Here is a 23972-nt window from a genome sequence, read left to right as displayed (position 1 = left end):
ATAAATTCACTCTATGGACGAAAAAAAAATAGTAAGAGCTACAAGTAATTTTAAGAAAGTAAAGATATAGTGGCTCTAGGCAGTGAAGAAATTAGCTGGCAATGTTGGTAACACTGTCATTATTATTAGTTGATGCCAATGCCTTATTAAATAAGAAAAATACATTTTTTGGGTAGTTCATATACAGCGCATTTAAAAAAATGATGTTATCAATTCAAATTCCCATCAGTTTTAAAATTTTTGATTATTAAACAGAAAAAGTAAATGCCTGTATTCATTACTGCTATGATGTTATTATGGATTGACAAAAAGTATGTGGTGCCAAGAATTTTCAGAAAGAACTGATTTTCATGGCAAACAAAGGAGCAGTCGGCTAAATTTAATATTTTTTAACAAAATCGAAGATAGCATCCATTCAAATCAGAGATTGATAAGAGAAGTAAACGATTTGGTTCCTGAAGTGTCTAAGACTTACAATTCATGTAGTTCTAAAGAAAAATATAAGCTATAAATTGTATGATGCTAGGTGGCAAAAATGTTAACTGATGAACACAAGAATAAGTGGATGGTTCCTTTGCTCAATTTTCACACATTATGCATTGAAAGAAATTCAAAAGAAGTTCCTGGGGACTCTACTGTTATTGAGGATGGAACCTAGGGGTTTATTATCACACTCTCCTGAATGGAGGTAATAAAAACTGTGATCTGACAACACATATTTAAAAGTGACCTCAATCAAAAAAATTATATCTGGTTTATTGGATAGGTGATAACTCTATATCCTAAGCCAAAAATATTACTCTCTATACATACTGCTAACACATTAGACATCAATAAAAAAATTCAAAACAAAAAGGAGGGAAACGCTGACATTACATCTCTACCATCTACTGTACTGATCTCCAGACTGCACTGTTTTAGTTTGAACAGGATGTTCTGGATCGCCTACTACATAGCCTGGGACCTGGCACCCAGAAATTTTAACTTTTTTTTCACTTGAAGAAACATGCTGGGATGTGATACATATAGCATGATTATATGATATGAATGAAAAGAAGAGATCATGAAACAGTCCAAAGGTCAAATATTTTAATTGAATTTTAAGCCTTTGTATGGAGAAGATGTCGTGAACTTGTCTGTTATATAAAAATTACACAATCAAAAAAAAATTTGACTACAAAAAATGAACAATAGTGAAAGATTATTTTTGAAATAAATCAAACTTGTGTTTTAGTGAAACAGATTATGTAGTTTAATAACACAACAGCTTAATAATAAATAATATAATATAGCAGAAAATTCACATTTAATAAAGACCATGTAATATTATTTATATAGCATTGATGTAATTGATATTATTAATTCCATTTGTTTTAAATGATCTTTCTTTCTAAAGAAAACAAGATTGTCTGTATAATCAAGGTTTACTATTTAAACAAATTACATAATTATAATATGTTCAATTAATAGTAACAAAAAATTACTTAATATTCATTTAATTAATATAAACTATTTACTTAATATTTACTTGTCTATGTATGTAATGTACTGAAATTGAAATCATATGTCATTGATCACAAATTATTAACAGAAGTGTTTTTAAATCGATATTTTACAACCCCATCTGTGATTAACATTATTTTTTATCATTAATTACTATTTTACTTTAATTAAATTAAAAAAAAAAGTTATGATGTAGACATTACACCAGAAATACAGTATATATAAAAAAATTCATTTATATAGAATCAGTATTGTTACCATTTTTCTGATCAAGTTTGTTACTATTTGATTTGATCATATAAAAGAAAAAAGACAAAGCTTCTTTCTCAACAACTGGTATGGTTTTAAAATGCTTCATCAATGTCTGTAAACAGAAATCAAAATCAAAATTAATTTTTAAAAACATTATCATGACATATAATATTTTTAAACCTTAAAATGGTTAACATGTTTTACTTTATTAATATGTCATTAAAAAATTACATAAAATTTACATATAAATTTGAGATCATTTAATTGCAAATCACAAAAAAGTCCATGAAATGCATAATACCAGGTGAGCAACTTGGATGAACCAAGCTGGCTTGAACTATAGTAACTGTCACCTTTAATGCTGCTACTACTAATGCCAGTATTGGTTGTGTACATTACTACTACTCTCACCTTCTGTTGTCAGTTGTAAACTGTTCATGCTTCAGTGTAGTATAGTTTCACTCTTTGCAGATGTTTTTCTAAAATGATTTATTTGTTTGCGGGAAGGATTTGCTGCAGTAGAAGCTTATAAGCATTTAGGATCTTTTCTAGAAACATGTCAAATATTCATAGAAAAATTTCTAAATGACATTATCCCAGCAAAGAATAACATACATGATTTAGTTAAAAATGGCATACTACAAGGGGGTTAGTTGCAAATCCAAAACAAAATAGGTGAGCTGCCATTAGGACTCCAGAAACCATAGCCAATGCTCAAAGAATCTGCCGATTTAGTATAAAATACACATCTTGTTGTAAGATTCTTCTCAATTTAGATTTGAAACCATACCGTGTAACAACTTAAGAGAACAGACAAACCAAACCATCTGTAATTATTGTAATTTTCTTCTCAAAAACGTTGATAGACAAATGGACCCAATGCTGTATTTCATGTGAAATAAGGTATGGTTTCGTTTATCTGGGCATTTAATTTGCACAACAGGTATTGGATAACTGATAGCGTTAAAAAAAATCCTGTCAAATCCCTTTCTATTTCTTTCGCCACATTCAAAATAAAACAATGAAAATCTTTCACCAAATTTCAATTCAACTGATGTTTGAAGGGTTATTTTTTTGTTTTAGGCTTAGTTGACCTATAATCTAACTCCAAACTGCCAAATGATTTTAAATAAAAACTATTTTGCACATCCTTACTCTCAATTTATTATCACCACTTCCAAGAAAAATATTCTTTTTATACTCATCAGATAACAACACTAAACTATGGTTTACTACTATTATATAAATAGATGTTTGTAAGCTTCCATTTAAAAATGTGTCTCCAGTCCCTGGCATAAGACTACTTACAAGTTTGAAAACAATACAAATAATGAAGCACTATTATTCTTAACAATTAAAAACAGTTTAAACCATAGATAGGAGCAAAAATCGACAGTACTTAAATAAGAGATTTACATTATTAAGCTTTGAAATAACACAACTTAGAATTCAATTAAAAAAATAGTATGTTGAATATATATTGAATAAGGAACTCAAGAATCAACAATAATCTCACCACCACCTTCTCATATCCCATGAGTATTAAATATTGTAATCTGCTGTATATGATAAAATACAGTAATATGAATCAAATGAAATAACGCTGGTCCAGCTAACAAAATTTTTTAATATTATAAATAGATAATTCTTAAAAATGAGTTTATGGTACATAAAAAGCATGCTAAAAGATTAAGTATTATGACGTGCTAGATTAGAGAAAGTTTTTCTAAATGCATCTAAGTGGAATCACAATTGTTACGATCAATAGACTACAAATAATGCCAGTAGCATGCGATAAACTACAATCAGCATTCTAAACTTTAGTAATCTGTAAGAACCAGTTTTTTTTGTGCACAATGAAGAGTCATTATTAACACCTGGATATGTTATTATAATAAACAATTTAATTTAATAATACCAACTCAAGTATCACAGACAATAATATGCAACACACATTAACATTATAGGTGCGTAAAAAACAGAAGGCAGAATAAAACTTAAAAACTAAATAAGAACCTAAATAAGAACAATAATAAATAAAAATAATATTTGTGACACATGCAATATCACAATCAATGATATGTCCTGTAAACTACAACATAGATATAAAATCCTCAAACCACATGTATAAAGCAAAATAAAACTTAAAAAATAAATAACAGCAATATAAAAAAAAAGCAAAAAAGAAAATTAAAACAATATCACAAGCAAAAATATTCCTCACATAACATGCATAGATTTAAATTGCCTATGCCATATGCAAACGGCAAAATAAAACCGCTATTAAATAGTAATCGTAAAAATTTAAATTATAACACAACAAAATTACCACCAGGCACTTGTCAAACAGTTAATTCTTAAATATGATTGTGACAGTTATTGATATTTAGCCTTTATTAACAAGTATGCTACTCCCAAAGACCTCCTACATGTTATACAACTATAATCTATAAAGTTTATAGATTTTCCTTATATCCTATTTTATCATTACTTTTCTTTTTATAAATCTAAATAATACACTATATGCTGCTAATGATATAACTTTTCAAAATAAGTTTTTAATTCCAAGTTAAGTGTAAATGAAACGCCAGTAAAAAAAATTCATGTCATATAATTAGTGTTTTTAATCATAAAGGAAGGAAAAACAGCAAGCCATAAAATATTGAATAACTTATTGATTTGGTTTATGTTTGAGATATCTAACTTTCATCATTTGGTGCCTGTAGGCAACTGTAACCAGAATGTGATGTAAATTATAATAAATACGATTATTAATTATAGTAAATTCTTTAAGTACAGCATCATTTAATTTGATTACCAAGAAAATCTCTTATGAAATTCTTACAGATTGGATTATCAACTATCACTTTCAGTGCTACAAAAAAGAATTGTAATTTTCCACATTGGTTTTATCAAAGATCTCAACCAGATGTTGAAAAACATTTACAATACTACGGCTGGTTGATAAAAACTGTGTACATTTTGTAGACAAAAACAGGATAAGTCGTTAAAATATATTTACTTAGTGACAAGGGTTGGTTTCACCACGATGTCTATGTCACAGTCAATTACAGAGCTATAAATAGCCAAGTGTGGAGCAGTGAAAATCCTCATGCTCTTCATGAACACTCATTGCTAAGATAAAAGCAAACTTCACTGCCATGTAATCAGTACTTTATTATTTTTTATACAATACAGTTCTAAATTTATTAAGGAAAATTAACAATCATATTGCCTTTATTAGAATAATACTATTAGCTTTTGTAGTGGTGGAAAGTGCGGTAACCAGTCTGAGCAGAAAATTGGATCGATGAGCCAATATGAGTTTGTGGCTAAAGAGTTGTCCTCAATAATTGTCTTATAATCCGAAGTTCACATAACCTATGCAACACTTAAAAAGTAATGGCTATAAAGTATCTTCGAGACATGCAAGTTTTATTTAGGCACACTGGGAAAACTTTCCATCTAAATAGCTTGGCTGTAGAGTTAATAATCTATTATCCAGAGAAATTGTAATATATTGCCTTTATTAGAATAATACTATTAGCTTTTGTAGTGGTGGAAAGTGCGGTAACCAGTCTGAGCAGAAAATTGGATCGATGAGCCAATATGAGTTTGTGGCTAAAGAGTTGTCCTCAATAATTGTCTTATAATCCGAAGTTCACATAACCTATGCAACACTTAAAAAGTAATGGCTATAAAGTATCTTCGAGACATGCAAGTTTTATTTAGGCACACTGGGAAAACTTTCCATCTAAATAGCTTGGCTGTAGAGTTAATAATCTATTATCCAGAGAAATTGTAATAAACTGGACTGGTTTTAAGGAAAAGCTCTCAAAAAACCAATTTTATAAATATTTTAACTTTTAAATTTTAATATTTGAACTTTTCAGCAACCAATATGCATACCAATTAAGTTATAATTGGCGAAAAATTCAAGAGCAAGAAATGAAGTAAGAAGATTGGATAGGTGAGAGAACAGGAACAGAGAAGGCTGAAAATGGAAATTGGGATAAGATGTTGGAGTTCTGTATTGATAATGAAATACTCATTGGCCACAATTTTTTTACCGAACATAAGGACATAAATTAGAACTTTAGTTGCTGAGGAAAGCAATGCTTATTTTTCCCTTAATTTATTTTTTTACAGTTAGACATACTATTTACTACTTTACTCACTCAAACTACAAGGTATGCAGGACTCAACAACAGAATAAATTGTAGGGCAGACCTGAATACAAACCCACCAGGTTGGTCTAGTGGTTAACGCGTCTTTCCAAATCAGCTGATTTAGAAGTCGAGAGTTACAGCGTTCAAGTCCTACTAAAGCCAGTTATTTTTACATGATTTGAATACTAGATCGTGGATACCGGTGTTCTTTGGTGGTTGGGTTTCAATTAACCACACATCTCAGGAATGGTCGAACTGAGAATGTACAAGACTACACTTCATTTACACTCATACATATCATCCTCATTCATCCTCTATAATTATCTAAACGGTAGTTACCGGAGGCTAAACAGGAAAAGAAAGAAGACCTGAATACAAAATTACCTTCCAAATGTAGAAAATCCAAAGAAATACTTGAAAATAAAATTGGAGGGGTTGAGGAAGTTGCTAATAACTACAATTTGAAAGAAACTGGATAAATATAAGGACAGGCAAATTACACACTTATACCTGAAGATAGGTGGAAAGCATTTAAGGAAATAATAGTGAAAACACAGAAATGTACTAAAAGTAATAAGAGAAAACGTTAAACCTACTAGATGGTGATGATAAGAAAAATAAAAATGAGGTCCAGGGAGGATTGGAGACTGTATACCGAGGCAAGAAATTTTTCCAAGGCTTAAGTTTATACAGCTAAAATGAATCTGTTGTGGTTTCTGCCATTAAACAGTGTAAAATAACAAAGATACAATTTTGGTAAATAGAACTTGAAGCCAGTATTTGAATGAACAGTTTTTTGTTTATGTTGACAACATTGTCCTTTTAAAGATAAATATTGAAGATTTACAGCAAGCAGTTGTGGAATGGACCAGCATACTGGAGAAAGCTGTGGAGACATGTGTACAAAAGAGTAATATGAAAAAGAACAGAATAAGGAAGATATTGAGGTCAGATCTAAAGGAATCAAGCTGGAGCAAATGGTAGCTTTTGAATATCATGGCAACAATAGTAATACTGGAAGAACTGGAAAACTGACTGAGAAAGATAAATAAAATATATTGTATACTAAACAAAACTAATATTGGAAGAGAGAAACCAGCAGCCAGATCAACTTACAATGTAAAAAAATGGTATATCTTATGACATGATGTATGGATAAAAGACTCTAGACTATGCCAAAGAAATACCAGAGTATGTTGCAAGTTTCAAAGATGGGAGAGAATTTGAAAGAGGTAAGACAGATCTCACTCATTCAACACTTGGAAAGAAAACAGCTAAAATGGTACGGTCATTCAATACAAATGAATGAATACAGAAAGTCACAGCAGATATTGGATGTAAAGCCCGAAGGAGAAAAATGAGAAAACCCAATAGAATGGGAACAATATATCAGAAAAATAGCAAGAAAGTGAAAGAAAGAAGAGGAATTAAGGGAGTGACAAAAGAATAAAATACTTATAAAAACTGTTTCGACAACCTGATGCTGAAAGACAAAGTGGCTGAAATCATCATGAATGTAATCTAAATATGAATATTAGAAAATTTCAGTAGTATGAAAACATAACTAGCTCACACTCACAGAATTCAAATTGTATGTTGAAACACTTTATGTACTTACATCAGCAAGTTGTGCCTTATTTAAGCCAGGCCTAGTGGGAACTTTATAATGTCTTTTATATCTTCTTAAAGTATTAACCTGTAATTGATATAAATCTACTTCTGGTACTTCAGTATCAGTTTCATTGGAATCATCTTCTGAGTCTTTCCGACGCCTTTTAGTCCGAGCCGACTGAATCACACTTTTATGATAATCACAAATATATATGTGGCGTGCCTATAAAAAAAATTTGAATTTAAATATAAAACAGATAATTCTTAATAATTACAAATACATAAAGTAAATTACACAAAAATAACTCATCAATTAAATAAAATGAAAACCACATCTTAAAATGTTTCTTAACCTACTACATAACAGCAAAATTAAATTTATTCTATATGAAACAGTACCTACAGAAATTTGACTTAATGTTTATCCAGAAACATACAAACTCAACAGTTAAGTAATATAAACATAATACCAATAATAGTAACACAAAATTAAATTAAAATGCAGTATTAACTTAATAACATTTGGAGATATTAACAGAATTAAGATAATTAAAATTAATTAAGAACCTATATTTCTTGTCATGATAATTGAAACAAAGTCAGAAAATAAATACACTGATTTGAGATTGCAAGCATGTTAACATGAACAACACAAGACTTACAGAGAGATAGCTACAATTAAAATAACACATACAAAACCACCTGAACATTATTATTATTATAACTTAGGCACCCAACATAAGTCAATAAAATGAATAAATGCCAATGCTATAAAATTAAAAGTTACTATTTTAATTAGTTAATCATAACTAAATTAAAAAAACCTCAAAGTGAAAAAAGCACTGGCTACATCACGCATAGAACTACTAATAAAATAAAATGCACACTCTCAGACAAAAACTTAAGACGGTCAAATAGGGTTGATTTACCTAGGATCTACAAGCATAACTGTTGCAACTGCAACAGCATTTTCACAATATCAAGAACATATAAAACATGTTACTACACCGTTGATTCCACATTCACCAACTAATTTTTTTAATGTTATTTGGATAAATATCAAAATATGAAAAGCTTTTATAACCACACTAAAGGATAAGAACTAATATATAAAGACACACACACACACACACATATACAAAAAACATTCTAGAATCAACACTTAACAGTATTATTTATACCTTCACATACTTTTTAAATAACATCAGCAGAATTCTGAGTAATCCAAACATCAATACCAATACCACATCCAACAACAAAACACTCAGCAATCTTAGAAGAAATCTCTCAAAAATCTCGATTTAGAACAAAGTTTGCTTTACTCATGTAAAGTTTTTATATCTTACTTCTTAAATTTAAGTAAAATGTAGCAATTTAAAAACTGTTTTATATCATAATTAAACCTCCCCACAAAAAAAAAAAATTAAAACTACACATAGCTTATTTAGCTATGGTGATCTACAGGAACCGGCTTATGGCTTTGATGGTTGGCATTTCATGCTTTTATTTCTAAGATCATTTTACCCAAGACATCCTAGATGAGATATTGCAGAAGCATCAGGTTATAAGGGATGCAGTTTAAAATTCTTGCCTAGACCTTGTAACCTATATCTGCTTATGCTAATTGTAAGCTATAATACAATAAGGTACCTTTCATACAGTTTAGATAATGATTAAAAATTGGGTCATATAAATAATATATATATATATTATAATATTATTTTTTTAAAGTGAAAATAAACCAATAGAAATGTTGTCAAAAATAAAAAAAAGTAATTTTGATAAGAAAATATAATGTGCATTTTTAAAAATTATAAAGTGCTATTATCTGAATGGAAATAATCATTTAATTGTCTTGGTGGTTTGAAGCGTAATATGAACAAAACAAAATGAACTGACCCAGTTAAACAGGGTTTTAGGATCATAATTATTCAAATAAGCAATGTTAATAAACAATTTTATACCACAACAGGTTTCAAAATCAGATAGATAAGTTTTTAAAGAGCTCTCAATAACTCTAGTAGAAGTTAAATATATCTTCAAGCCTACCTTCTTGTGAGTAATATAATTTATACATCATCACCAAATTCAAACAATTTATACTAACTGAGAACAAAATTTTTTAATACCCTTACCCACAGTTTAAAAACTATTAATAAATTAGCAGTCAATAACAAGATTACACATGATGCTTTAGGTGGTAATAAAAACACGTAAAATAAGTTTTAACAAATTTTACAGCTGTGTTCTCAGATTTAAACTGAATTTGATTCTAAATTCACTGATTTATGTCTGCTTTTATTTTCAAACTTTTTTTAATCACAATAAATTCATAAATTGCAGTGTTAACACTAATTTACGTTATACCATACACATCACTGTCATACCTTAGAACAATGTTTCTCAAAGTTTTCTTGATAAAAATCCCAAAATACCTCTAAAAAAATTCACACCACCGAGTATTACAATTAAATGTATACCCATAGCATCAGGTGTGTAGCGATTCACACCGATGAAGAAAAAGGTATAAAAGATCCATCATTTAAAAAAATAAATATCGCTGTAGAGACGAAATGAAAATGGTCAGACTTTCGATCAATTTTATGGAACGATGTTCAATATTTGAGAAACACTGCTATAAAGTACACCTCCATTACTAGTATACCTTAATATAGGTGATAGTAAGCACCTCTTCCTCGATATGAAAATGCATACAATCCCATGATGTAGTATGACTGAGATACAGCAACAGTATAAATGTTTTCTTTGCATCACAAGCAACAGTTCTAAAATACACAAAGAAAAAATACTTTCACATTTTTTCTAAAAGAAAAGAAAAACATTTATGTTCCCAGAAAATGTCCAGTGAGAAATAACTAACATGGGACAAAAATACCATTCAAATCAATTTTGCTGTTAAGTGTGGTGTGAATATCATTTCAATCGCGTCTCTATGCATGAAATTATAATATTTTAAATTAAATCCGTACAATTTAATTTAAAATAAAAAGATTTATATGCAAAATGGCAAAACTGAAAAGTTATAATAATATAATTTTAAAATGACAAACCAATCCAAATTCTTACTTAACCGTACTTGTGACTTTTTTGACACCGTTACATTATTTCTCCAGGATACTTGAGTAAACTTATAATTATGAAATAATGTCACCAAAGAAGGTCAGATGAGCAACTAAAAGTATCTCTCTTTAACAAATTCTGTCTGGTAAAACAAAAATCAAAAATATTTAATAATAATGTACTAAATAAACATAGACAGTTAAAAACAAAGTATACACTTTTTAACTACAAAAATAAAAACCTACCTATGATGACTACAACTGGAACCACAAAGCAAAAAGCAGCAGTGTTGATCAGTCAAGCATCGATAAAAGTCACAAAAGAATTGAAAGGGCTTTAATGTTATTAACAAAGTCTGATTAATAATTAGATTTGGTCTGTCATTATCAGCAAGAAATATAATTAATTATTAATATTCTTAGACCATTTAATCTATCATGTTTATCTAATCATTTCTCAGTAGAACTTAACGATACCTTTTACTCACATAATTAGTTTTCGAACTGTGAACATATATTTTTTAATAACAGCAGGTTTAATCTGATGTAGAAAAAAGTTAATTTTAAGCTATTTGTGATGCTATCAATAGGAACAGTGGATAACAAAAGCAAAGAGACAAAATTTAACTTTTTTTGTAGCATTGGTGTCTCCACATCCTTCTTTATGGATCATCTCTTTATGTGAACTGTGGCTTACCAGAAAGGTTTGAGAAGCATTACAACAAGGTTAAACTATGCTTACTAGTAAATTAAATATAAAATAAAGACATCAGAATTTAACAGCAACCATAAAAAATGCATACAGCATTTAAAAAGATGCTGGAAGAGGAATTCCTCAAAGGTTCATAATTATGTGCATCATTATTATGTGGAAGAACAGAGATTGGGAGAGATAATGTAATAGATGACAGTACCTACATGTCAAAGAAATTAAAAAGTTATCTTAGAAAGGATATATTAATTTATGAGTAGCTGATTTAGGGATTAAAAATGAACATTAGCCTAATCTTTGATGGTAAAAACAAAAAAAAAATAGATTAATATACTAACATCAATCACTAGCTCATCATTACTGGTTTTCACAAAGCTCTTCCTTCTTTTATAGCAAAATAGGAAACTTATGAATTTACAATAATGAAATCAATACTTTAAAAATTTTACAAATACTCCACAATCATCACAGGTACCTAGACTTAAATGTTTATTATTCAATAATTACTTGCAACTGCTAGTAAAATTTAAACTATGAAAACCCTGAATCACCGATTCCTGTAGATAACCTTATGAGCATACTTGCATACAAAAATTCTTTGGAAACTCTACTTCTTGATCAGCATAGTTTAATTAGTTGAAAATTATATGAAAACACAATTAAAAATAGGAACATAAATATAAACATACCACTTGATCAAGATTTAGCTTAAGTCTCCTCTGTGTTACAGTTTTTTGTATTCGTTTACTATAGCAGGCATTGCCAGCTGGTCGAAGACACCTGTAACCATCATCAACCAAACAACATGTTTGCTCGGGAGGGCCTCTTGAATCTTCCTCACCAGTACTGAAACCATTTACATCACTTCCACGTTGCATGACTACTTTTCACTATTTTCTACAAAAAAAAAAAAAATAATAATAATAATACTAATATCACTGCTGGGCAGAATAATTAACACATTAAAACAATTTTAATAAAACAAACATATATAAAATATAACATATCACATAAAATCTATGATGTTTTACACATAATAAATATAAAAATCTAATAATTGATAAAAATATTTACCTAAGATTCTAGATCAGAAAAATATTTTAGGGCTATCATGTGTAACAGACTGGTACACTCTGAAAGTATTAAAAATATGAAATTTTTTGATCTGAATAAATTTAATTACAAATTACTTGTTAACTAATGTACAAAGATGCAACTGTTTCGTTAGAAATAATATGAGAAATCCAAAACATTTTGTGGAGTGATAAGATATTCAAGTATTTCATGACATTTCAAGGAATACATTCTGGTAGTTCAAGTTTTTCAACATAAAATAATTGATCAATAATGTACTGTTCCCATCACAGAAAAAATATCCCAGCTCCCATGGAGGGATGTACGCCTGCAGTGTGGAGGTAGTCTTGTGCTAGTTTATCTGCGGGTAAACTGTTCTTTCTTACTATTAAACTATCTCCTATTTTTGATATATTAAGTGTAAATCAAACTCTATTAGGCCAATGCTCATGACGCAACAGCAGATAGTCTGTGTACCCTTGGTGGTCATTGGGAGTGGAGAGTGCCTGAGGACTGAAACTAATTCTGAGACTTTATTCTATCAGATAGCTCTAAAATAAGTTGAAATTTCCCAATGTGCTATTCAATTACATCAACAGATAAATCTGTTTGAATGGGAACTAGTTGTCTAGTCAATTACATGAAGGTCAACAATATCAATTTGAACTTCAGCTAAGCAATTTCATATGTTTATTTCAATCACCTGTAAAAATATGGACATTACAAATTGCACCTTGGAGAAGCATCATGCAATTATTTGTTTTTTTCTTTTTTTTTACCTAAGGAATAAAACCTCTGGAAATTTTTCAGCAAATGAATGCTTAATACAGTGAACTGAATGAACAAGAAAGGTTCTGTTTTACATAAAGTTAAAAAATTTAAAAGTGGTCAAATAACAGCTGCTGATGAAGCACATTCTGGATGACCATATATTATCCACAACAACTTGTAACTTGTTGAGAAATATACTGGATACAGAAAATGCAGATAGAAACGCACAAAACATCAAGATTGCAGCTCTGTATAAGATTGAAATCTTGATTTGATTGTGAGGTCAAGGCATTCTCAGTCTAATAATAATCTGTGATGAGAATGAATAGACAAAAATGAACCAGAATCCAAACAAAGTATAGAGTAGAAACATACCAGATCACCAATAACAAAAAAACTGAAAATTCAACCTTCTACTGGTAAAATGTTGTTTACTGTTTTTTTGAGACATTAAAATTTCTATTTTTTGTCATTACTTGGCAGAAGGTACTGTTAAACAATCCAATTATTCAGAGTTGCTGGGAAAAAATGTGAAACCAATGATTTGGACTAAATGATGTGAACAACTGAGAAAGGGCACAATTCCCTAATGTCACCAAACAAGTTATGATCACCAAATTAGGCTGGGAAGTCTTTTAACAGATTCAGTATATCCTGTGATTTGGCCCCATCAGACTATCTCTTTTTTGGTACTTTAAAATCTGCCTTACGTGGAAGAGAATTTTAAGATAATGATGAACTGAAAACAGCTTTGGAAATGTGGTTCTAGGGTCGATCCAAACATTTCTTTACTGATGGAATACAGAAGTTCACGGAAAGGTGGAAATAAATGCCTAGTGAAAGAGGGAGATAATTAAAAAAATAATCTAAATAAACTTTATAGTAAAATCTATAAAGGATTGTTTATTTACTGAATGATATTCGTATTATATCAACATTCTTAAGAGCCAGTTTAAAAATATTTAATATGATATTCAAACTTTAATTTTCAGAGTACACTCATGAAATGTTTTGGAAATATAAGTAGATCCAAAGAAAATGGTGGAGTATTTTAACAAAGTTTACTACAAATTCATTAATACTACAATGAGAAAAAATAATCTAAGGCCCATTTTACAGAGGGACTTTAACAAAAGACACAGTAAATAATAATGATTAAAAACAAACAGAGAACGAACTACTAAATAGATAATTACAATTTTTACAATTAAAAAAGCTTTATATCAAAAACTGCTTTTAGTTGCAAAGTAAAAGGTTGTTTATGGTCACAAGCTAAAATATAAAATAAAGAATATAATGCCAGTTTCAAATAACAAAACAACTGAAAACTACCACAAATAAATATGCAATAAAAATTCTATCACAATGATCTAATACAGGCAAAAATTTGCAAAACTCTACCATTAGATTATATAGAAGCCTGAAAAAAAAAATAGGCAACTAAATAATTATATAAAATCAAATTTTCATACAAATAGGTTAATATTAATATACTGGCAATTTTGACAAAAGATACTGAATTAATGCAGCATTAAGTGTCCATATAGACAAGTTAATTTAACTCAAAATTGATGCCTTGTGCTTTACACATATTCAAGTGAACTTTTTTGGCTTGTTTTCTGTAAGTACATACGACAATAAAAAAGCACAAAAAATTCAGCTTCACTTAAAATTCTGACAAATATTATAACAGTAAAAATATAGAAAAAAATTACTTATGTATCACCTCTTTGCGTAATTAATCCTTAAATAATAGACATTTATAATACACTATGAAATCTTACTTTAATATGCAAACCAACAAAGATAAATTCTAAAAGGTCGTATTGAATACTATTTTAGATATGGCAGAAGATACACGAATGCTCTATACAATATTATAGAAAGCTTAATTTTCTGAAAACCCAAGAATATCCAGGTTAACACCGACCTTAACATTTGGAAGTGTATTAATTACTACAATAATGGTAACTCAAATCAAATTTGATTTACGTGATACTTATTTTGAGAAATAGCTCTCTGTACGTCAAGATTAAAGCCTGTTTATCGATTATAAATAAAAGAAACAACTAGCAATACTGAAAAAAGCTTTATTATACTGACTGCAAAGGATTAAAATAATTTTCAGAATAATAATTAACATTATACAAACCTGGAATGAATAATAACACAAAAAATTCAAACACAGGAACAACCATAAACATAAGCAGCTGACTTTTCTCATCTGAAGCAGGGAATTTCATCAGTGTGTGCATACTGACGCTATCTATCGACTGTTACAGTAATGAAATCTATCAACCGATTCATTTTCTAATCTGAAAATATTTAATACTTTACTTATACATGTTATTTTAAAACTGAATGTATAATTTAATTTTTTGTTTTTTTCATTCCAAACAATGTTTTTTTAAAATACTTTTTTAATGTTAAATCTTTACCTAGGAAAAAGTCATTATTTTCTCCCGCGTTTCGCAAGGAGTTGTATTATTGGTTAGAATTTAAGACAACGTCATGACAATTCCTTTCATTGATTGGTAAACTTTTTGCGGCTAATCTGAATTCGACCAATCGGGTAACTTTTTTCTCCCTATGCTTGTTCGTGTGAGTGGCGTGGGGTGCTTGTTACATAGCAAGCCTGTTTTGTGTTGCCGTCTTGTATCAGATCTACCAAGGTAAGAATTTGAATAATTTCTTTGCTATTTGTGGTTGTCAGAGTGTAAGTTATTATAAAATATTAGATTATAGTTTTATGTAGTTATATTAAAAATTTTATTTCTCTAAGTTCATTTTTAACATAAAAACTTGGTAAGTGTTCAGATCACTTTGTAACCGTCATTAGAATGGCTACCCATAAGCTAAGTATACGTAAAAGAACATGGTTTTCAATGTGAAATTTCATTATTAAATACATGTTTTGTTGAATTTTTATGTTACGTAATTTTTAGATTGATATTTTATTAGTAATTTTTTATCATGGACATAATTTGCGATCATTGTATGAAGGAAATAAAACAGTTTGAGTAGAGGCATCTTTTGTCCCTATATTAGAAGCCATATTGCCATGTATGTAAGCTTACTCCATTCGTTAGCATTGGAGTCCCTACCTAACGTTATAACCTATGGACCTTATGTTGTGTTCCTCAGCACTATAGAGAGACTTTACCGTTTTTCTTAAAAACCTAAAATAAGTTTATAATATTTATATATATTGAATTTACATTAAGACTAGATAATATTAAAGCCTAGTTTAAGTCATCAAATTGGCTATATTGCGTTCTTTGTCTTTTTTAACCAGAAAATACGAATCCGCTCTATGCAGCCGCATATACTGGACTGAATTTGGCGGTAATGTTAGGGCAGGCGTTTTAAGTAAATACTGGCCTGTATTTACTTTACTTTAAATTTATTGACTTATTTGTTTATAAAATAAATAAATTACGTTTTAGGAAGGGGATTTGAAGGTCAAGATGGAGTAATAAATTTATTATTTTAATTCGTAAATTATTTTTATTTGATTTTTTATATGGTGATTCTGGGCATTAGTTTTTGTGTATGATCAGTGTTTACTTTTCGGAAATTCTTTAATATTGTGTTATTTTATTGAATTTTGCGAATTAGTTAAAAGTTTTAATTTGTAATGCAAATTATAATCAATTTGGACAGAAAAACTGACCCACTTTTAAAGCTATATTAGTTACAATCTGAAACTTGTTTTGTTTGTTTTAAATCGTCTGTTTAAACCAAAATTCATACTTTAGTAGATGTGGTTTATATTTAAGGTATGATGTGTTAAATTTGATATTTATGTAAAGTCACCATTACGGAATGAAGTTGTTTAAATTATTATTTTTTTTAAATACATTTTGTATATAATTATATAAAAAGTAAAAAATATTACTTTAATTTTCCAAGATACATGTTATGTATATTGGAAGTAATTGGGCATTTTAACAGGTAATTAAATATTAAATTAAGGTAACCCAATTAAAAATTTACTAATTTAATACATATAATGTTTCTTTTTACATTTAATTTAAATTTACCCAGTGTTTAGGATATTTACATAAGATTTTTTTTTGCATTTAGATGTTTCTTTGCAGTCATTTTAACACCAAAAATAATACTTTTAGTTAAGAAGTTACATAAATGAGCATTTAACCAAATTCTTTATGAGATTCATTAGTTTAATTTTAATAGTTAAATGTTTTGTCATTTGAAATATATTTAATTATTTCAAATTAACTGAAAGACACTGAGCTTATGATGGTTTAATAAATTTTAACATACGTTTGACTGAGGTTATGTTGCTGGATTTTAATTATTGACATGTTAGTTTGATGTATTGTTTTCCTTTCTGTTAATAAAGTGCATATTCTGTCTGATTATTTTTTTTATGTGTTTATGTTATAAACCTGAATCTGTGTTAGTTATAAGGAATTTATTTCTTCTTGTTTATCTCTGATTATGTACTTAAATATAAATGTTAATATTTATTAGTTAAAAACAATAAATTTGGTTATAAACAGACCTGAAAGTGGTTAGTATTTTTAGTAAAGTTAATTGTAGTCCAGTTCTCTTTCAGCATGTGTGGTAATTGAGGAAGATGATGCCAAGCCCATGCTGAGATTTAGTCATGGAATACATTATACAAGATTTTTCAAAGCAGCTTGTTATTTCATTATAAATGGTTTTTTATTAAGTAATAATTTTTTATGTATATTATTTACTTAAGAGTATTTGCTATTTGTGACCTGTTAAAACTATTTTATTTTTATAGAAGCTTCGTAAAATAAATTTCAGCATTTTGTATTAATTGCTCAGAAAAAAAAACAAAATACAGAATTCTCAGAAACATACAAATAAGTCATATATGATATTTTATCACAGAAACAGTTAAATAGCAATATAACAATTGATGTACCTGTATTTTATATGTTTTAACTCTAGAATCAGATTCAAGTGTCCTGAATTGTGTTAAATAGAAAATTATAGAATTTTAAGATTTCTGTTATTGCTTTATGCCCACATTATACTACATTTTCAACCATATTTTAGAAAATCTCAAGTTTATTTTATTACAATTAAAATACATTTATTTTAATGGGATGTCACCATTTTTTTTCTGGAAATTTTACGATGATTTTTAGTAGTTTACAGTTAAAGCAATTGCAGATTTGATACCATATTAGAGACTTGCAAACATAATTTGCCTTAGCAGTTTTAAAATTAGTTCATATTTTTAAGAGATTTTAGTAAAACAATCAACCGTTTCTATATGTTTTTTCCCTGTTAACAATTTTGTATTTTATATTTATATATATATATAATAATAATTGAAATGTGTTGAAATTTGCACACAATTGAGTAATTGTTCATATTACTCTAAAAATTGTGTGAAGAATGTGAGCAGTTGTCAGTAGTTAACAAACTGATAGATTGAAAAAAGGGTTACACAACAGGGTTAAGTAAATAAAAATAATTATAATTTTTATTATACATTGGATGTTGTTTTTGTAAGAAAGCATTATGGTTGAAAAGAGTTTTTGTTTTTAAAGAAATAAATGTTACATAATTAATACAATACTTAACCTCAATATTCCATTAACAAATGCGTACATAGTTGTGATAAATAATTAACTTTTATAAATAAATATTTATACTAGTCATTAAAGAAAAAATGGAATTATTTGTTTAAAAAAAATTATCCAGGTTATCCCCAAAAATTGTTTACTACTCTTATAAAAAAAAACATATGAGAAAATTGTAGAATTGTTATGACACGAGAACCTGAATTACCAACCTAATTATTGAAAAAGTTTTCTCTTCAAAAATTAATTAAATACAAAAATTAGAATAAAATGTAGTAAGAAGAAAAAGAAAATTTTAACAAACAGAAAAAATGTTTTATTTAGAAAGGAAGAAACTAATGTTAGATAGTAGTTGTCATTGTTGGTGAATAAGTTTTTTTTAATGATATTAGAAAACTTGTTTATTAAAATCTTTTATATATATTTTTTTTTCTCTGAATTTTCAGTTTTGCTAACCCTTTTTTTTAAATATAAGGGCAGAATTTATTTTCTACTTTGAACTAGACCATTTATTTGTAAATCTTAGTTTTCCTGGCCTTCACTATTCAAAATAATATTCACTGGTAGTAAAAAAAAAAACCCTAAAATTATTTTTTGCTAACATATTAGTTTTTTGACATTTACAAATTGTTTAAAATAATTTGCATCCATGATGTAACTTCAAAACTTAGTTTAACAGGTCAATTTATATTACCTTCAAAATTTTTTCCTTCGACAATTACAGCTTTGTAAATTTTTGTTTATAATTTTTTTTATTAACTGAAATCTATTTGTAAAAACCGCTTCATTGGTAGGCAGTGATTTCATCAGCATCTTTCAACTGCTTTCCTTTCAGTTATTTCAACTTAAGAAGTTCTGTTTAAGGAAGATAACATTATTTACAAAAGTCTAATAATTGCTTTCCATTTTTCAGGAAGATGATTGATATATCCCATAAATTATAAAGGATGTTACTAAATATTTTCTTCGAATAATATAGTCTAGAATTAGTACACCTTGGACAATATCTTGCAGATAAAAAACTTTAAACATAACTTATAATTCTAATCACCTAATCAAAATTTCAGTCTGGATGTGGATACCTATACACCTGACTTGCCTATTGATTGTGCTAAAAAAGTATACATCATTTGTTATTATTTTTGCTAGAACATCTTTCTATGTAACTAATTTGAAAACAATTTAGACCAATTTAGTTTGTGATTTCTATGGTGCCATGATCAATGAGCAGAAATTTTTGGAATGTGTTGACTGGCATGTTTGTATCATTTTGAAGAATACCTAGGATTTTTTTAAGTTCTCTTCTCTCATTTTGATAGTGATTAATGTTTTCATGTGTCATCATGGTAGAAGTGTGCGACTATAATAATTATAAACACACGCACAATTCTCATGCAAGTGATGAGGGAATGTTTGTACTTTTTTTCCCCCATTGTTTCACTGTATGTATCTTTTCAAGCACATTAAGAAAAATATGTAGAATTTAACATTTGTATGATTTAAAGCGACATATGTTTTGATTGCACTTGTCACACAAATGTTTGTTTCACAAAGTTTGTTACTGTTGTTTAAGAAGAAATATGTAACACTATGACATGGGCATTATATGATCTTATGAACACTGATGACAAATGAAATCGTGTAAAGATTATTATCTTGAATAGAAGATATCTAAAACATTGTTTGAATATACACTTATTATTATTTTCTTCAATAGTTTTTCAGTATGGTTTTCTTAGTTGTATAACATTGTGCCAATCATTATTGAAAAATATCTTTAATTTTGCCACAGTTAAGAAACTGTTTGCCATTTATCTCATCAGTCATATTCCATTGATGGGCCATTCCACAGCTTGCTCTAGTCGTGAAGTTTTTAATAAACTGTTTAGTTCAGATCATAGGGTAAATTGGATGTTGCTACTTTTGGATTTTGATCCATATTGATATCATCATATTTTGAATTATGGTTTATGTATCAGATAATTCCTGATAATAGCTTTCATGTTACATATTTCCAAACTGTCCTCATTCAGTATAGAAACAACTCCAACAGACAGTTTATAAAAACCAATGTAACGTGGATTATAAAGATTAAGTGTTAAAAGGAATTCACAGACTAAATCTTATTAGTTTACGGTTCATTATAATGTTGAAAATAAAAAGAATACGTAGAAAATAAATAACTACTGTTTAATAAATAAACCTGCAATTCTTTACGGGTTTTATGTATCGACTTGAGTGGATGCATCATTGAATTAAGTAAGTTATTAATGCTTCTTGAAGAATCTACTCTGGGTGATCATTAAGAGATCTTAGAACTAAAGAGCTACATTTGGTAAATTTGTCTCAATATACTATTTATACCAAACATACCCTTATGATGTTTATTTTTTTAACATTTCAGGGTTTATCACAATTACATTACAGTTTGTAGAATATTATTGTTTACAGTAGATTGTGTCTTAATTGAATAAAGTGAATTTTTTAATCTGTCTAAAACTTATTGGATCTGCATGTGATATTCAATAGGTTTTTGCTTTTTTTTATAATCTCTTGTTTTTAAATGGTACAGCTCTAGTTATGCATAATTTTAATTTCTTTTAGGCAATCACTTTCTTTATGTAAAACTTAGAACTTGCTTAAAAATTTAATTTTTTAAATATAAAATAAAACGTTGAAACCGAAATACTAGATTGCAATTCTAGGATGTCTTTTGATATTGTACTTCTGTTTATTTATATCGAGCAAGTTAATATGCACCATTGTACAGTCTGCAATGTAGTTCAGAGTCGGGCAATAGCAGTATTTTACAATTTGAAACGTCATATATCAATAAACAAGTATTTAACAAACGTTGATCATGTGTAGAGAAAACAAACATTATATGTTTTTATTATATGTTCCAACTGAAGGAGGCTAGATGTGATACATTTACAAATCGATGTGAATATCTGTAATATGAGCTGATCAGTCATTAAAAAATAAAAGTTATTATAAAATCAATATTTGTATGTCCATATTTGATTTTTCTATTCTTTAATTTTTTATCCGAATAGATATACCAGATATCATTTTTACATCAAGTATATAAAATTATCTCAGTTGGCTCATTAATATTATTTGCAAGTCAAACTATATCAAACCTTTTAAAATTTAGCTTCTTGTGGCAAATAAAGATAAAGCTGCTTGGTTTCTTGTAGGGGGGATCTCATCTTTTAGGACGATAAAAGAAAAATTTTTGTGGTAATTGCTGAATTTTTTGAGTGATTTTGCCAACATTGCAGTTCTGAGGTTCGCATTATTTTGTACGAAAACGATTCGCGACATCAGCAACATTATCACTGATTCTGAATAATGCTGAGTCTTAATTGTTAAGGAATCTTACTTTACAATTCTTCTGTGATTGTTATTCCAGCTCTATGGATCTTTTTGGACCCAGAAAAAGTAATAATATATCATACTAAACAGGATTTGCTTGAATTTTGTGCTTTCAGTGAACTTGAATTATCTTACTGCACACATTGTCATTTTGACTCTAGACAATCTGTATTGTAGTAGTAATCTATGAAAAATATTTTATTTCTGCTACGTAGATTGTGATATCGATTGATATTCCTTCACAGTAATTTGTAATAAATACGCTTCTCTGTAAGATTTTAATACTTTGGGCAGTTGAGCTTGGGCTTCAACACTTTTGATATTAGATTGTAGCCGAGTTTAGAATCGTGAATAAAATGTACTTCCTATGAGGAATATCATAGCAATTAATATCTACATGAATAACTGGCTCCTAATATCTTGTATTTTAATTTACTATCATTCAGTTATAATATAGTATTAAAATAAAAGTTTATTTACAATCCAGATGTTTGATGTTATCTTAATTCCTGCGGGGGAAAAAGATTAGATTACCTCAATTAAGTTATTTGACTTTGAAGAGAGTTGTACAAAACTGGTGTGCACAAATTACTGCATTGTTTCTATATAAAAAAAAAGAATTGATGTGTTTATCTGTTTTTTCATTTTCAAACTGGTGCATAAAAGCAGTTACATTCAGTTAAAGGAATCAAACCACATCATAAAGATTTAAATACAGGTTAAATTTTTCTTGTCTCGCATTAAAAATAGCCAGTAGAAAACTTGTAAAGTATTTGTATGCTCTGTATGGTGTAATAATATTGTTTTTTATCTCAGCTTTGTTAAAGTATGCTTTCATTATATGTTAACATATCTGGATATGTAGAGTGGTTTGTGAATAAACATTTCCATTTCCCCTTTCCCTCTATAGTAATTAAAACGATAAAGTGAAAAGTTGGTAATAAAATGTGTTAAATAATTAAATAAAAGATTTTTTAGATAAACGCATAAAATTGTTGTAAAATTTTGAGGAAATTTTTTTAAAACATGTTTTGTAGTTTATGAACTGAGTAAGTTTAGAAATCTATTATTTTTTGAATGTGTCTGTTAAAGGTAGTTAAATGTTCAGTAACAGATTTATTTTGAAAGAAAAAAAATTAAAACTAATAACGACATGTAATTTTTTTTTTTTTATGGAATTAGTATGGTGATGTAATTAAGAAATTGCAAAATCCAATATTTTAAATGTTTTATTCTAGGAAATAATAAAGAAATTTAATAAAGCCAAATTAAAATTTAAAAAAAAGTAAATGAATTCAATTTTGGTACACCATGACTTACATTGTAACTTCATAGAATGTTGTTTGTTTATAATATATATATATATATATAATTTACATATTGTGTTGACTCATGAGTTTTCATTATTAGACTTATCATGGAGTAGCGTAAGGTTAAGTGTACATTGTCATTATAGATAGTGGCAATTGCATGTATAGTCGTTAGTAATAATTGTAAAAAACACGAGCTGCAGAACTTGTGCTGTCAGAAAGCCTTAAAGTATTGAAGATTTATTTTCTTCTTTTTAGACAATATGGTAATATCGTTACAGAATTATACAATTTATTTTTAAATTGTAACTTATTTTTTGTGTGTTCTAAAATTTTATTGTATCAGTAGCAGAAGCAAATTATATTTTAGTTTAAAAAACTTCATTAATAATAAAACTAATAATATAATTTTTTTTAAGAAAAAAAAAATTATATTATTTTTATAAGTATCTTGATAAAAATGTATATAACAATACAGTAATCATCTATTTACACAGTTTATACTTTCACAAAATTTCACAAAA

General features: G+C 28.1%; 2 protein-coding genes across 2 annotated transcripts in view; one reads left to right on the top strand and one right to left on the bottom strand.

The window, feature by feature from the left end:
- Positions 1-1576: 1576 nt before the first annotated feature.
- Positions 1577-15393, bottom strand: Sap30 (SIN3-associated polypeptide 30). Its single transcript, XM_075378782.1, has 4 exons — positions 15325-15393; positions 12017-12224; positions 7543-7758; positions 1577-1867 (listed from the first exon to the last, which is right to left on the bottom strand). Exons 2-4 carry the CDS (start codon positions 12203-12205, stop codon positions 1739-1741), a joined length of 534 nt encoding a protein of 177 aa, XP_075234897.1. The 5' UTR covers positions 12206-12224; positions 15325-15393; the 3' UTR covers positions 1577-1738.
- A 387-nt stretch (positions 15394-15780) lies between these two features.
- The window catches only part of Dsp1 (Dorsal switch protein 1), a 161862-nt gene continuing 153670 nt past the window's right edge, over positions 15781-23972 (top strand). The window contains exon 1 of the mRNA XM_075378983.1: positions 15781-15844. The gene's annotated coding sequence lies outside the window, so the exon portion shown is untranslated. The remainder of the gene's footprint in view (positions 15845-23972) is intronic.

The sequence above is a fragment of the Lycorma delicatula genome, chromosome 11 (genome assembly GCF_047948215.1).
Source record: "Lycorma delicatula isolate Av1 chromosome 11, ASM4794821v1, whole genome shotgun sequence".
NCBI lineage: Eukaryota > Metazoa > Arthropoda > Insecta > Hemiptera > Fulgoridae > Lycorma > Lycorma delicatula.
The sequence above is the reverse complement of the archived record's forward strand: the minus strand, read 5'-3'. Positions and strand labels throughout refer to the sequence as shown.

Bases quoted from the DNA above. Each gene is read 5' to 3' on its own strand.
- Sap30 (XM_075378782.1), bottom strand. From the start codon at position 12,205: ATGCAACGTGGAAGTGATGTAAATGGTTTCAGTACTGGTGAGGAAGAT. The intron at 7,759-12,016 runs GTATGTTTATAT...TTTTTTTTATAG, and splicing joins AGCTAAATCTTGATCAAGTG to GCACGCCACATATATATTTG. The intron at 1,868-7,542 runs GTAAGTACATAA...TTCTGTTTACAG, and splicing joins ATAAGGCACAACTTGCTGAT to ACATTGATGAAGCATTTTAA.